Source organism: Suncus etruscus, chromosome 3, assembly GCF_024139225.1.
Source record: "Suncus etruscus isolate mSunEtr1 chromosome 3, mSunEtr1.pri.cur, whole genome shotgun sequence".
NCBI lineage: Eukaryota > Metazoa > Chordata > Mammalia > Eulipotyphla > Soricidae > Suncus > Suncus etruscus.
In genome coordinates, this window is record NC_064850.1 from 146918996 (window position 1) to 146936120 (window position 17125).

Here is a 17125-nt window from a genome sequence, read left to right on the forward strand (position 1 = left end):
ACCTGGGTTCAATCCCTGGTGTCCCACGTGGTTCCCCAAGCCAGAAGCGATTTCTGAGCACATAGCCAGGAATAACCCCTGAGCATCACTGAGTATGGCCCAAAAACCAAAACAAAAACTTAAGGCCAGAGTGATACAGTAATTAGGACATTTGCCTTGCACCCTGCCAACCTGGGTTCGCCTGCCAGGAGTAATTTCTGAGCACATGCCTAAGAGTAACCCCTGAGCATCCTTTTTGGTGTGAACCAAAAATCAAAAAAATAAAATTTAGAAAATATGCTACAGTACCCATCACCTACATGTCAAATATGAAGCATTTAGGAAATTCTTTTAATGGTACTAGGATTTAAGCTTTGGACCTCACATTTGTAAAGGAAATGCTCTGTTGCCTCTGAACCCCACCCCAACTCTGTGCGGTCATTTGTCTCCTCAAATATCTTCCATGATACTCACTTTTATTCTCTGAAGCACTTTTCACTTCATCATTCTTCATCTGTAGTAGTCTGAGAGTTATGATTCTCAAAAGAAATATGAGTTTTGATAAATTAGAGGCCGGAGCGATAACACAGCAGGTAGAGAGTTTACTTTGCACGTGACTGATCCAGGTTCAATCCCAGCATCCCTGATGGTCTCCCAAACTTGCCGGGAGTAATTCCTGAGTGCAGAGCCAGGAGCAATCCCTGAATGCCACTAGATGTGGCCAAAAGAAAACAAAATAGGGGCCGGGCGGTGGCGCTGGAGCTAAGGTGCCTGCCTTGCCTGCGCACGGACCGCGGTTCGATCCCCCGGCGTCCCATATGGTCCCCCAAGAAGCCAGGAGCAACTTCTGAGCGCATAGCCAGGAGTAACCCCTGAGCGTCACAGGGTGTGGCCCAAAAACCAAAAAAAAAAAAAAAAAAAAAAAAAAAAAAAAAAAAAAGAAAACAAAATAATTATGAATTTGGATATTTTCCTCATAAAAGTACATATATGAAATAATGATAGTATGAGAGTTATATGTCTTTGATTCTCATGGAAAATACTTAAATCAAAATATTATGAAATTTCCTCTCTTATAGACTTGAAAATACTGCTGAATGAATTCTGTTCAGGTCACATTCTTTTTTTTTTTTTTTTTTTTTGTCACACCCGGCAGTGCTCAGGGGTTACTCCTGACAGGCTCAGGGGACCATATGGGATGCTGGGATTCGAACCACCGACCTTTTGCATGCAAGGCAAACACCTTTCCTCCATGCTATCTCTCCAGCCCCCAACATTTATGTGTACTGTATCAAGTTCTCTAACATTTTATTTATTTGGTTTTAGTTTTTGGGCCACTCCTGGGAACACTCGGGTTACTCCTGACTCTGTGCTCAACAACCTGGGATGCTGGTGATTGACCCGGGGTCTGTCCTGGGTTGGCTACTTGCAAGGCAAATGCTCTACCACTGTGCCGTCACTTCGGCCCCTAAAGAATTCTTTTTTTTTTCCCCTCGGTTTTTTGGGTTTTTTTTTTTTGTTTGTTTTTTTGGGTTTTTTTTTTTTGGTTTTTGGTTTTTTTGGGGTCACACCCAGCAGTGCTCAGGGGTTACTCCTGGCTGTCTGCTCAGAAATAGCTCCTGGCAGGCACGGGGGACCATATGGACACTGGAATTCGAACCAACCACCTTTGGTCCTGGATCGGCTGCTTGCAAGGCAAACACCGCTGTGCTATCTCTCCGGGCCCGGGTTGTTTTTTTTTTTTTTTTTTTTTGGTATTTTGGGCCACACCTGTCGGCACTCAGGGAGTTACTTCCTGGCTCTCTGCTCAGAAATTGTTCCTGGCAGGTACAGGGGGCCATATGGGATGCCAGGATTCAAACCACTGTTGGTCCTGGGTCAGCCACTTACAAGACAAACACCCTACCACTGTGCTAGCTCTCTGGCCCCAAGAACATTTTATTTAAAGAACATTTTAAAGTCCCTTATTTGCCAAGTAGTATCCTGAAAATAAAGGTGATTCAACCTTAATTTTTTAATACTTTTTATAAAATGTTTTAATTTACCCAGAGCATGTAAGTAACTGGTTAGTATAAAAGTCTTGATAGTGATTTTATCCTGACAGGAAGATGAGGAAGAGGACCAAAAATGTGCTAATGAACTGGAGTCCTTGGAGAAACATAAACAGTTGCTGGAGAACGCTGTTAATGAGGGTCTCAGTGAAGCAATGAATGAATTGGAGTCCCTTCAGCGAGAGTAAGTTTATCCCTCTACGTTTAGGTTTCCTTTGTTTAGATGCTTTAATTCATATCATATTGCTATTTCAGGAAGAGGGAGTGGAGAATAGAACTTAAGCAGAATAGAGTATCATTTGAGATAATTTCCTGATAAATCTTTTCTGCTGTTTTTATAGTTATTACCTGCCACGTTTTTTGTATGTTGGTTTGTTTGTGGGCCACACCCAGTGCAATCAGGAGTTACTCCTGGCTCTGCACTCACGAAATTACTCCTGGCTGGCTTGAGGGACATATGGGATGCCAAGGATAGAATCTGTGTTGGCCATGAGCAAGGCAAATATCCTATCTGCTGTGCTATGGTTCTGGTTCCCAAAGTCAAGGTTTAGATTTAATTAATAAATGACTTTTAGGCCAAAGAGATAGATAAGGTGTTGCCTTGCATGTGACCACCTGACAATCACTAGCAGTCACTCCTGAGAACATGGCAGAAATAGCCTCTGACGAAGTGATAGCAGTAGGGCATTTGCCTTGCACGCAGGCATCCCAGGATGGACCCTGATTTGATCCCTGGCCTCATCCTAGATGGTCCCCCAAGCCTGCCAGGAGTAACCCCAGAGCATCACAGGGTGTGCCCAAAATTTAAATTTAAAAAATAGCCTCTGAATTCAACAGGTGTGTGTCTCAAAAAAAATAATAACTTTTAATCTCTAAAAGCAACAAAATTTTAAATCAATTTAAATTTTTCTATATTAGTAAAATTACACTAAGCTTTAATGTACTCCTCTAAACTCATATAGTTAAGATATAATCTTCTCTTGTTTGTTTTGTTTTGGGCCACACCCAGTGGCGCTCAGGGGTTAGTCCTGGCTCTATGCTCAGAAATTGCTTCTGACAAGCTCAGGAGACAGTTTAAAATGCCTGAGATTGAACCCAGGTCCGTCCGGGATCTGCCGTGAGCAAGGCAAATGCACTATTGCTATGCTATCACTCTGGCCCAAATCAGAGATACAGTCTTTCGTGGGGGACACACCAAAAAAGCACTCAAAGGGGGGCCGGAGCGATAGCACAGTGGTAGGGTGTTTGCCTTGCACTTGGCTGACCTTGGTTCGATCCCCAGCGTCCCATATGGTCCCCCAAAGAAGCCAGGGGCTATTTTTGAGCACATAGCCAGGGGTTATTTGTGGCTCTGCACTCAAAAATAGCTCCTGACAGGGCTGGAGCAATAGCATAGAGGTAGGGTGTTTGCTTTGCCCGCAGCCAAACCCAGACAGACTGGTTTGATTCCTGGGAACTCATATGGTCCCCGAGCATGCCAGGGGCGATTTCTGAGTGTAGAGCCAAGAGGTAACCCCTGAGTGCCTCCAGCTGTGACCCAAAAACAAAAAAGAAAATAGAAATATGGGGCCGGAGCGATAGCACAGCGGTAGGGCATTTGCCTAGCATGTGGCCGACCCAGAACGGACCTTGGTTCATTCCCTTGGCATCCCATATGGTCCCTCAAGCCAGGAGTCACCCCTGAGAGTCACCAGGAGTGCCCCCCCAAAAAATAGCCTGCTTCTGGCAGGCAGGGGGGGTCATATAGGATGCTAAAGATTGAATCCGAGTCAGCAGTGTACAAGGCAAAAGCCCTACCAACTGTGTTATCACTCTGGCTCTGAAGGTTTGTTTTCTTGTTTTTAATTTTGATGTCTGAGCTACACCTGGCAGTTCTCAGAGACTACTCCTGGCTGGTTGCCCCTGCCACTGCTCAAGGAATCCTGTAGGGCCAGGGGCCAGTGCAGGTCTTCTGCTTGCAAAGCATGAATTCCATACCGTTAAACTCTCTCAGGATGAAATTGAATTTTAAAGCCTAATAACATTAAAAGCATTCACAAATCTATATTTTTCTGAGTGCATTGAAGTAATGTGATAGTTTATCCTTGGATTCTTGGGTAATCTATTTGCTCCAAAAGTTTTGTACTTTTGTATACTTTTATACTTTTGAAATTTTTGTGCTTGTTTGTTTGTTTGTTTTATTGCTTTCATAGCATCTTTGGAAATATTTTTATTTTTGATTTGATAATTAAGAACAAGACCTATTAGGGGCCGGGTAGGTGGCGCTGGAGGTAAGGTGTCTGCCTTGCAAGCGCTAGCCAAGGATCAGGACCACGGTTCGATCCCCCGGCGTCCCATATGGTCCCCCCAAGCCAGGGGCGATTTCTGAGCACATAGCCAGGAGTAACCCCTGAGTGTCAAACGGGTGTGGCCCAAAAAACAAAAAAAAAAAAAAAAAGAACAAGACCTATTAAAAGCACTAGTGTGTTACTTAACTGAGGAGCCAATGGGGCGAAGCTACCATCTTTGGGATTATGACTGAACGCCTCTAAGTTAGAATCCCACCCAGGCGAAAAGAGATGGCAGCACCTCGGGAGCCCCGGATAGATGGTCCCCCGCGGTGCAAAGAGCCTCTCATTTCAGCAGAGCAGTTCCCTCACTGTGATCTATTTAAAGTCAGCCCTCGTTACAAGGTTTTGTCTCTGATGAAGAAGAAAAAAGAAAGAAAAAAAGGAACTATTGTTATACGTACAGCAATGGTACATTTACAAATCAAAAAGTGGTTTTGTGAATATAAAAAAAGAGTGAGCTAATGAGAATTGATTTATAAGTGATTTGTTCCTCCTGAACAAGTTAAGTTAAGCAAGAGTCTTTATCTACAGATACCAACTAGTTATCCAGACCACAACTGAAGAAAGACGAAAAGTAGGAAATAACTTACAGCGTCTTTTAGAGATGGTTGCTACACACGTAGGGTCTGTGGAGGTAAGTGTGTGAAGATCTTTCCTACATTCTAAGAAAGCTTTACTAAACCTTGACATATTTTTGGGGCCGGAGCAATAGCTCAGCGGTAAGGTGTTTGCCTTGCAAGCGGCTGACCCAGGACGGACCTGGTTCAATCCCCAGCATCCCATATTAGCCTGCCAGGAGTAACCCCTGAGTGCCTCTGGGTGTAGCCGAAAAACAAAATTAACAACAAAAAATTCTTGACATATTTTTGTTTTTTCTATACAGAAATTAACAGATAAGCCAAGCCCTGTAGTGCTCAGCAGCTACTTTGACTACTAAAATGGTCAGGAGTCGTTTCAGCAATGTTAAGGGGACTGTTGAGTGCTGGAAATTAAACCTGGATCTCCTACATGCAAAGCTTGCACACTAGCTTGAGCTATATATCTCTTGGCGCTATATATCTCTGACCCCACACAGAACAAATTTACTTGAAGAATTATATCTAATGGTGTAGCAAATAGTTGTGCCTTTTGTAACTCTCTTTTTGTTCACATGAGCATTTAATACATTAACAGTACATAATGATGCGCCTACCAAGAGTATTAGTTCAACAGACTAAGCTCCTGCTTTGCATGCAGGCCCTGCCCACTATACTATTTCTTCAGCCCACCACTAGTATATTGTTAAGAAATACATAAATATCTGCATTTGTATGTATGTTTGTGTGTAGTAATAATAAGAGTTAAATAATCAGCTATAGGAATGTACAGGAATGTAGCTCTCTAGGAGAATAGAGAAAGAGTATAAGATCTGGAAAAGACATAAAATAGGTCTACAATTTATAAATGTTATAAGCTGTTTATAAACTTAATGACTTTACATTAATAAATTGATTATTTTCTCTAGAAATATCTTGAAGAGCATATTGCTAAAGCTGATAGAGAATATGAAGAATGCATGTCTGAAGATCTCTTAGAAAATATAAGAGAAATAGGAGACAAGTATAAGAAGAAAGCTGCTCTACTTAAGACTTCAGATGAATAAAGATAAAATGCATATTATCTTTGCAAGAACTTTGTAAATTTGAAATGCCTTTGTAAGATTGATAAAAACCCTCACATAGAAATGTATGTAAACTGTATGATTACTTGTTAATGTTATGATTACTTGTTTTATTGTTATCTTTAGGTATTAAACACCAGTATATATTATGTTCCCACAGGTAATAAAATTGCATCAGTAAAGTGTTTTTGTTTTCTAACTTCAGATAGTTGAAAATGAGTATTTGGGAGTTATAGAAGGCAGACAGAAATTACAGTTGTTACATTGCATCTCTTGCATAAAGCTGACATGGGTTCCATCCCCAGAACCCCATATGGTTCATTAAGCCCTTCAAAGAATAATCCCAGAGTGCAGTCAGAGTAAGCTCTGAATACCACCAGGCATAGCCACAAAACAAGAAAAAAAAAATTTAAAGATTTAAATTTGGCAATCCAGAGCAATAGTACAGCGGGTAGGATGTTTATCTTTCATTCAGCAAACCCAGGTTCAATCCCCAGTACCCAGTAAGGTCCAAGAACTACCAGGAGCTCTACCAGATACACATATACCCGGAAAGAGTTGTATTTGTGTCAGAGACATGGCTTAATGAACTGAGCTTATTTTGCATGCAGGAGATCTGTTTAATCCCTAGCATTTGTGCACTGCAGGAATAATCCCTGAACATAACTGGGAGTAGCCCCTGTGTTATAAATATCAGGTGTGATTCAAAAGACAAAAAAGTATGAAAATAGGAACTAAAATCCAAATCAGGAAAGTCAACAAAGCTGGATGGGTTAGACTCAGTCACACCTCATCATTAATATATCTGTTACTATTTTACACTTAAGGCTCAGTTTAATATATGACTGGGGCCAAGAGAATACAGCAAGTGGGGTGTTTGTGTCACATGAACTGACAGGATGGAGTTTGATCCCCAGAATCTCATTTGGTCCCATACACACTGCCAAGAGTAATTCCTGAGTGCAGAAACAGGAATGAGCCCTGAACATCACCTGGTATGACAGATTGCTACAGAAAATGATCTACAAAACAAAAAGTGATTCATAGATGATTGTACTCAATGTTGGATATAATGCAGTGCTTCTCAATTATTTTCTGTCATGCCCCCTAGGAAAAAGAAAACATTTTTTGCGCCCCCGCGCGACTGTAAATAGTATCTATTAAAAAACACTTTAACCTGCAAAACAAAAATATATAAAATAATTTGAGCTGATTTTTTTTAATCAGAGGTGATGTCTGGATGAATGGCTACTATGAGCACATTTTGCAATGCATAGCTTTTCGAAGTGGGGTTTGAAGCAGGACACAGCAACTCTGAGCTCCAGAGACATACAGAGACAAACATGGGGCTTAGCTTGTTATGACAGTGTTTGCCGAGGTCAAACACGCCCCTCTTTTGGAGCCTCGCCCCCCCCCCCGGGGGGCCACGCCCCACTATTTGAGAAGCACTGGATATAATGAAACAGCAAGGAAGCAAAGTCAGAAGAAGAAAGGCACTAGGAATATATCCTCAACGATGGGGGTTACAAAAAGGCAAGGGAGAAAACTGATAGATGCTAGTACTCTGGTAATGTGTGTGCTACCAGAATAAGCATTTTGAAGAGATGAAATTGTGGGGCTAGCGAGGTGGCGCTAGAGGTAAGTTATCTGCAGTTGGCGCTAGAGGTAAGTTATCTGCCTTGCAAGCGCTAGCCAAGGATCAGGACCGCGGTTCGATCCCCCCCCCCCCCCCGCGTCTCATATGGTCCCCTCAAGCCAGGGGCAATTTCTGAGCACTTAGCCAGGAGTAAACCCTGAGCATCAAATGGGTGTGGCCGAAAAACCAAAAAAAGGTGAAATTGGGGGCCGGAGAGATAGCATGGAGGTAAGGCGTTTGCCTTTCATGCAGAAGGTCATCGGTTCGAATCCCGGCGTCCCATATGGTCCCCCGTGCCTGCCAGGAGCAATTTCTGAGCACGGAGCCAGGAATAACCCCTGAGCACTGCCGGGTGTGACCCAAAAACCACAAAAAAAAAAAAAAAAAAAAATGAAATTGTACCCTTGAAATATATGCAGTCTTGGGGCCGGAGAGATAGCATGGAGGTAAGGCATTTGCCTTTCATGCAAAAAGTCAGTGGTTCAAATCCCGGCATTCCATATGGTCCCCTGAGCCTGTGAGGGGCGATTTCTGAGCCTAGAGCCAGGAGTAACCCCTGAGCGCTGCTGGGTGTGACCCAAAAACAAAACAAAAAAATAAAACAGGTCAGAGAGCACAGAGGTAGGGTATTTGCCTTGCACGCAGGTAACCCAGAACGGACCTGAGTTCAATTACCAGCATTCCATATGGTCCCTCAAGTCTGCCAGGAGCGATTTCTGAGCACAGAACCGGAATAATCCCTGAACACTGCCGGGTGTGATCAAAAAAAAAAAAAAAAGCTATTTTCACCCCAGTGTGAATACCCAAGAAGAGTGTAGATGCAAGACAGATATGAATATTAAAAAATATTTCTCAGGGCCAGAGAGATAGCATGGAGGTAAGGCATTTACCTTTCATGCAGAAGGTCATCGGTTCGAATCCCGGCATCCCATATTTCTGAGCACGGAGCCAGGAAAAACCCCTAAGCACTGCCGAGTGTGACCCAAAAACCACACACACAAAAAAAATATTTCTCAAGACAAGCATGTCTACAAAACAGGAATGTTAAACTAACAAAATACAGGGGGAAATAAGCGAAACAGGCAACAATAGACCTTTGGGATAAATTCAACAGGGACATTCTAAGAATCCATGGGGTCCCAGAAAGCCAGGAAGAAAACCCCTATGAAAAAGCAATAGTCAAAAACACTGCTGAGAAGTTCCCAGAGGTGAAGATTGCTTGCACCCACATCCTGAATGCCTAAAGACTGCCAGCTAAATAAGAGACCCAAATAGGAGCTGGAGTGATAGCACAGTGGTAGGACGTTTGCTTTGCATGCTGCTGACCAGGGGCAGAGACCGGGGTCAATCCCCAGCATCACAGATGGTCCCCCAAGCCTGCCAGAAGTGATTTCTGAGTCTAGGTAGAGTCAGGAGTTAACCCCTGATTGCTGCTGGGTGTGGCCCAAAAAATAAAAATAAAAAATAAGAAAAAAAAATAAGAGACCCAAATAAAGCACCCAAGGCACATCCTAGTCACAATGATGAAGATAGATATGAAGAGAACACAGGTAGCAGAAAGATCTGAAAAAGAAAATTACATACAAAGAACCATCCTTAAGACTTACAGGAGGTAGCCTAAGCAATAGCACAGCGGCAAGGCATTTGCCTTGCACGCAGCCAACACAGGACAGACCCTGGTTCGAATCTCGGCATCCAGTCCCCTGAGCCTGCCAGGAGCGACTTATGAGCATAGAGCCAGGAGTAACCCCTGAACACAGCCAGGTGTGAGCCAAAAACCAAAAAAGGGGGGGGGGGGGTTGGAGCGATAGCACAGCAGTAGGACATTTGCCTTAGACGCAAAAGGACAATGATTTGAATCCCAGCATCCCATATGGTCCCCCGAGCCTGCCAGGAGTGATCTCTGAGTGTATAGCCAGCCAGGAGTAACCCCAGAGCACTGCCAGATGTGACCCAAAAATAAACAAACAAAGACCAACAACAACAAAAGATTTACACAAACCACCTTCCAGGCCTGAAGGCAGTGGTGAGATACATTGAAAAAAAAAAAAAAACAATGAAATGAACACCTCTCCCCAATACCCCACAAGCCAAACTCTCAATCAGATTGGAAGAATTGATATACAAGTTGGTAGATAAACAATAGCTCAGAAACTTTACAGATTCAGAACCAAACTTAAAAGAACTGAAGAGGGTTGAGCAGGTCCGATAGAATAGCAGGGAAGGTGATTGCATTACACAGAGCCTAAGTTCAATCCCCAGTATCCCATATGGCCCCTGAGCACCACCAAGAATGACTCCTGAACACTGAGCCAGGAGAAACCGCTCAGTATTGCCAGTTGTGGACCAAAAAAATTAAAATAAATAATTGAAGGATCTACTTTAAGGCAAGATAAACCTTACAAACACACCATACTTCTAAAAATGATGGCACAAAATCCCATGTAATAATCTCAATTATCTCGCAATATCAATGGACGTGGGGCTGGAGCCATAGCACAGTGATAGGGAGTTTGTCTTGCACGCGGCAGAGCAGGATGGATTTGGTTCGATCCCCAGCGTCCCATATGGTCCCCCTAGCCAGGAGCGATTTCTGAGTGCATAGCCAGGAGTAACTTCTGAGTATCACTGGGTGTGGCCTAAAAACCAAAAAAAAAAAAATCAATGAACGAAATGCACCATTGATAAGAAAGTATATAGAACAGGAGAAAAAAAAAAACAGAGGGGCCGGAGAGATAGCATGGAGGTAAGGCGTTTGCCTCTCATGCAAAAGGTCATCGGTTCGAATCCCGGCGTCCCATATGGTCCCCCGTGCTCGCCAGGAGCGACTTCTGAGCATGGAGCCAGGAGTAACTCCTGAGCACTGCCGGGTGAGACCCAAAAACCAAAAAAAAAAAAAAAAAAGCAGAAAAAAAAAAGTATATAGAGTAGGTGCCAGAGCGATAGCACAATGGGTAGGGCATTTGCCTTGTGTGGGGCCAACCCAGGTTCAATACCTGGCATCCCATAGGGTCCCCCAAGCCTGCCAGGATGATTTCTAAGCACAGAGCCAGGAATAACCCCTGTGTGCCACTGGATGTAGCTCAAAAACAAAAACAAAAAGAGAGATGTAAAAAATAGATTGGAGGGGCCGGCGAGGTGGCACTAGAGGTAAGGTGCCAGCCTTGTAAGCGCTAGCCAAGGAAGGACTGCGGTTCGATCCCCCGGCGTCCCATATGGTCCCCCCAAGCCAGGGGCAATTTCTAAGCGCTTAGCCAGGAGTAACCCCTGAGCATCAAACGGGTGTGGCCTGAAAAAAAAAAAAAGATTGGAATATACAATCCAACATTTGGCTGCCTGCAAGAAACACATTTGAATAGTCAGAGCAAAAACAGACTTAGTCAAAGGTTGGAAACAGTCCTTCAGCAAACAACTCACTGTAAAAGTATGGGGTGGCTGGGGCCGGCAAGGTGGCGCTAGAGGTAAGGTGTCTGCCTTGCAAGCACTAGCCAAGGAAAGGACCACGGTTCGATCCCCTGGCATCCCATATGGCCCCCCCAAGCCAGGGGCAATTTCTGAGCGCGTAGCCAGGAGTAACCCCTGAGCATCAGACAGGTGTGGCCCGAAAAACCAAAGGAAAAGAAAAAAGTATGGGGTGGCCATACTAATATCAGACTACATAGACTTCAGGCTCAAAAGTTTATGAGGGGCCAACACATCCTGTGCTCAACACAGGATGGTCCCCAGTTAGAATGCCAGCATCCCAAATGGTCCCCAGAGCCTGCCAGAATCAACTTCTGAGCATAGAGCCAGGTGTGACCCAAAAACAAACAAACAAACAAGCAAAAGGTTAAAACAAACAAACAAAAAAGGTTATAAGAGACAGGGAGGGACATTTTTCTTTCCTTTTTTTTTTTTTTTTTTTTTTGGTTTTTGGTTTTTGAGTCACACCCGGCAGCGCTCAAGGGTTTCTCCTGGCTCAGCACTCAGAAATCGCTCCTGGCAGGCTCAGGGGACCACCGTCCTTCTGCATGCAAGGCAAACGCCCTGACTTCATGCTATCTCTCCGGCCCCAGAAAAAAAAATTTTTTTAAAGGAGACGGGGGCCCGAGTGAGAGTACAGCTGATGTGATGCTTGCCTTGCATGCAGCAAACCAGGATTTTATCCCGGCATCCTATATGGTCCCTGAAGCCCTGCAGAAATGATTCGCTGAGTGTAGAGCTAGGAATAATCCTTGAGCACTGCTGGTATGGTCCAATATAGATACTGAATGATATCAGTCATGTGTGGTATATAAAGAATGAGGAAGATGGGGCCAGAGAGATAGCATAGCGACGTTTGCCTTGCAAGCAGCCGATCCAGGACCAAAGGTGGTTGGTTCGAATCCCGGTGTCCCATATGGTCCCCCGTGCCTGCCAGGAGCTATTTCTGAGCAGACAGCCAGGAGTAACCCCTGAGCACTGCCGGGGGTGGCCCAAAAAACAAACAAACAAACAAACAAACAAACAAAAAGAAGGAATGAAGAAGGCAAAAGATCATTTCCATAAGATAAACCCTTTGATTTTGACAGCACACCAAAGATTACCACAACTTCTCAAGATGATGCTCAATGGGCACCTAAATAGACTGCATCACAGTCTCCTACCATTACTCGGGCCAGTAGCACTGCGCCCTCGGTCCAGCATCAGCCCGGACAGCATCATCCTGCATGGGCAGAGCATCGGCAAGGTGCCCACGGACGACCTGGGCCTCACGCTGTGAGTTCGCGGCTGGGTGCTGCCATCCCGGCTTAGGTCGGGCCTGCCGGTGGCCTCCCCGACACCCAAGAGACCTACTACTTCGATGCCTTCCCCAACATCGAGAGGGTGTCTAAGATCACCTCCCCGGTGCTCATCAGCCAAGGCACGAAGGACAAGGTCACCGACTTCTCCCACGGCCGGCCTAGCCCTCTATGATTGCTGCCTCAAGGCCGTGGAGTCGCTGTGCATTTAGGGCGCTGGGGACAACGATATCAAAGCTGGACAGCCAGTGCCTGGGTCGCCTACACTGCTTCATCTCCCAGGTGGCCTGCCGTCACCTAGCTCAGTGGCGCCTGCTTTGCGCCCAGTTGCAGAGCCCGGGCCTCAGCAATAAGGCGGCCACCGGACCTTGTTCCACAAAAACGTGAACACAAGGACCGGAGAAATAGCATGGAGGTAAGACGTTTGCCTTGCATGCAGAAGGTCGGTGGTTCGAATCCTGCGCCCCATACGGTTCCCCAAAGCCTGCCAGGAGCGATTTCTGAGCCTAGAGCCAGGAGAAAACCCCTTGAGCGCTGCCAGGTGTGACCCAAAAACTAAAAACAAACAAAAACAAAACAAAAAACAAAACAAACAAACAAAAAAACCATGAACACAAATTGAAGGTTTAAAAATAAAAAAAAGGGGCCGGGTAGGTGGCGCTGGAGGTAAGGTGTCTGCCTTGCAAGCGCTAGCCAAGGAAGGACCGCGGTTCGATCCCCCGGCGTCCCATATGGTCCCCCCAAGCCAGGGGCGATTTCTGAGCACATAGCCAGGAGTAACCCCTGAGCGTCAAACGGGTGTGGCCCAAAAACCAAATAAATAAATAAATAAATAAATAAATAAATAAATAAATAAATAAATAAATAAAAATAAAAAATAATAATAAATAAATTAAAAAACACGATCCAACAACAAGTTTTTGGTTTCCTGGTTCAGGTCCAGGGTTGAACAAAGGTTCAGTTTCACACCTTGTCCAGACTATGTGGCTGTAACACAAGCTGAGCCAAACCAGAAAAAGACTTTTGCACTGGCTCTCAATAAATGGCAGGAAGATGGGGCTGGAACAGTAGAACAACGGTAGGGTACTTGCCTTCCATGAGCTGATCCAGGACTGACCCAGTTGATTCCTAGCATTCCATATGGTCCCCTGAGCCTGCAAGAAGCTATTTCTGAATGTAGAGCCAGGAGTAACCTCTGAGCGCCGCTGGGTGTGACCCAAAAACCAAAAATAAATAAAAATGGCAGGAGGTTTTGAAAGATAGCAATTGAATGCAAGTCAGACAATCATTTAATAGTTTTTATGAGAGAGAGAGAGAGAGAGAGAGAGAGAGAGAGAGAGAGAGAGAGAGAGAGAGAGAGAGAGAGAGAGAGAGAGAGGCTTTCCAATTCTCAATGGATCATCTAACACAACCCAGAATGTGTTTGAGAAGCACAAGTGTCCAGGCACTTTTCATTGGACATTGTTTACCTCTTGCAAGTTCTTGTTAGGATTCCTTGTACATGCTTATCTTCAGAACTATCAACATGGAAGGAGTTAGTGTTCCAGTCACAAATTTCAAGAGTTTCAAAGTAGAAAAAGGGTTCAGGATCATACTTTTATCATGATCAATAAACCACATATAGAAATTACCAAACCTTTACTTGCTTGCTTGCTTGCTTGCTTAATTATCTCATTTGGTAGATGGTTTCCTAATTCTTGTCTGAGTACTTATACATAGAGAACTGCTTCCAAATTACTCTTTTGTACAAAACATTTAGATGGTCCAGCAATACTGCTTATCAGATGGTTGTTTTATATTGGGCCAATTTATGTCTCCATGCAGTTTCTTCGGTTTTTTGTTTTGTTTTGTTTTGTTTTTGTTTCTTTTTGTTTGGGGGCCACACCCGGAGACGCTCAGAGGTTACTCCTAACTATGTGCTTAGAAATGGTTCCTGGCTCCATCAGGTCCTCCCAGAAACCCACCTGGAGATCCGGAGGAAAGGGGGAGAGGGGGGTCGGGTGACCCAGGTCCAGGCCCCCCTACCCTAGGCCAGGCCAAGAGGCCTCTGGCACATACGGAGATCTGCCAGGCCACTCCCAGGCCAGCTCCAGAGATTGGCTTAGGGGGTGAAGTTTGATCTGGGGGGTGGCAGATAGCTACTCAGTTATACTCAGGCTGTCACTGGCAATTTCATACTAGTCTACATGATGCAAACCGCGCGGGGGCACTAGCCCCCGCGTGAACATATACTCCTCCCAACCATCAGTACCCCAGATTTACCCTTCTTAACTTCAATAATACACAGTTCTAATCTCAGACCAAATACATACAGTGGATCTAACAATCCCAGAACTCTTTAGAAGGACATAAATTGAACACATATATCTTTTGAATATTTTATGTATATTTTCTTTAACAGCTGTAACTCTCTATATATTCTTCTACCATGATGTTTCTATCCACTTTTCATCTTGTCTTTTCTTTGTAAGCTGTTCAGTAAGGATTGTTGGTGGAACTGTCCCTCAGTTTAATGCCTATGATTGAACTATGTCATGAAAATTGCTGGTCTTGTTCCTATTGCCTCCAAATGGGCCGATAATGCTTCATGGCATTGATCTTTGTTTGCATAGACACATTAAAATAGGAAAACACTATACCTACAGATAAGTTCTTATCTAATAAATCTCAGTACAATGTACCTTAAACCCTGAACATTGATATAATGACCTGGCACAGGCCTCAGAAGAATGGGCATCCTCTATTCACGCCAGAACCAGGCAAGCTATCTACGAAACTTATCCAAGGTCTTTTATAGCAACAGCTGGAAGCAGTCCTCTACCAGGAAAGACACTACCAAGGGTCTGTCATCGACCTCCTAAAAAGAGACTTCCGTTTACACTGAGAAGACTTGAGAACAACAATGACCGGCTCTACAGGACATGGTTCTCTCTAGTGCCCCTTAAGTGTGAGGTGAAACGAGAGGATGCTCTGCACCATCCTGACTGCAATATGGGATATGCAGACTCCAGGATCGTTAATACAGAAGCATGATACCAACAACAGAGACTATGTGAGGAATGGAGGTGTATTGCCACTACAGACTATGACTTGGATTGGACAAACTAATTTGCCTGGAGACTAGAGCCAGTCCTGTGCCAGGAAACTTCAGGGGTAGGGTTTCCTTGTATTAGGCCATAATTTTTCTTTCCATGTCCCTTATATTTTGGTGGGCCTATGCAAACAAATGCCACTCTAACACCATTTTTTACTATTTTCCCTTGACTCCAATCCTTAAGAAAAACAACCCACTAAAACTTTTGAGGTTAACTTAAACTAGTAAGCATGTGCATGGAACTAGATAAATGTACTTTGCCCTCAATGTTTGAGTTACATAAGTCTAATCTCTTTGGATTATATTGTGTGCTGCTAAGAAATAGTATGTAATACAACTGGGGATTTGAGGGACAAATTAATTGTATTGTACATGGGTTCAGTTTTGTTTTTCTTAATGTTCTTTGGCTGAAAGTTCAAGGCTGGGATATCAGAGAATATCAGATAAACAGAGAATTCTGTTTATGGGTGATTGTGCTTCCACTGTAACTTTACCCTGTCCTCTTTCTTTGCATCTTTGTTGTCATAATTAAAATAAAAAATAAGAAAAAAAAAAGAAAAGAAATGGTTCCTGGCTTGGGAGGCCATATAGGATGCCGGAAATCAAACCTAGGTCTGTCCTAGGTCAGCTGCTTGCAAGGCAAGTGCCCTACCGCTGTGCTATCGCTCCAGCCCTGTGGCTTCCTCTTATTCCTCATTTTTTTTGTTTGTTTTTTTGTTTTTGGGCCACACCCAGCATTGCTCAGGAGTTACTCCTGGCTGTCTGCTCAGAAATAGCTCCTGGCAGGCACGGGGGACCATATGGGACACCGGGATTCAAACCAACCACCTTTGGTCCTGGATGGCTGTTTGCAAAGCAAACGCCGCTGTGCTATCTCTCCGGGCCCTATTCCTCATTTTTGTCTTAAGAACAAAATAATTTCTAGTTATCATAGTTTCCAAGTTCCACTTAAAGATATTAGTTGTATTTTTTACTATTTAATTTATGCTTAATTCCTTGTTAATCCAATATTTCCCTGATCATTTAAATTCTTTTGTTGTTTTACCTTGCTCTGAATGTTATTCTTTTTCTCATAGAAAAAAAAAAAACATTTTTTTGGGGGGGTCACACCCAGCAGTACTCAGAGGTTACTCCTGGCTCCATACTCAGAAATCGCTCCTGGCAGGCTGGGGGACCATATGGGATGCCGGGATTTGAACCAATGACCTTCTGCATGAAAGGCAAATGCCTTACCTCCATGCTATCTCTCTGCCCCCCCCCAAAGAAAAATTTTATCTCACTTTCCCTTCCATTTCTTTCATCATTTTTGTTCTCGTGATGACTGGGAGATCACACACATACCTGGCTATGGTACTCACACACTCAACCACAATGCTCACTGAGGGTCATACTCCTTTAGCTGTGGTGTTCACTGATTGCAGTGCTAACACAATGGCATGGGGGACAGAGGGAGGGAGCTCCAGGCTATGTGCAATAGTTCTAACATGTGGTTTCACCAGGGGTCACACTCCCTGGTCCTGGTATTCACACTTTGGTGGAGAGAGGATTCCCATGTAGTGCTCAGGGTGGCCTGGGGATTCCAAAGATAGTTCTCAGCTAACCATCCAGGGGTTCA

The 17125-nt window shown here is 44.1% G+C and overlaps 1 protein-coding gene across 1 annotated transcript in view; it reads left to right on the top strand.

Annotated features, from left to right (window-relative positions):
* The window catches only part of NDC80 (NDC80 kinetochore complex component), a 37095-nt gene extending 31093 nt beyond the window's left edge, over positions 1–6002 (top strand). Inside the window, exons 15-17 of the mRNA XM_049770058.1 lie at positions 2084–2214; positions 4892–4994; positions 5865–6002. Coding sequence (XP_049626015.1) covers positions 2084–2214; positions 4892–4994; positions 5865–6002 — 372 coding nt within the window. The remainder of the gene's footprint in view (positions 1–2083; positions 2215–4891; positions 4995–5864) is intronic.
* Positions 6003–17125: the final 11123 nt, after the last annotated feature.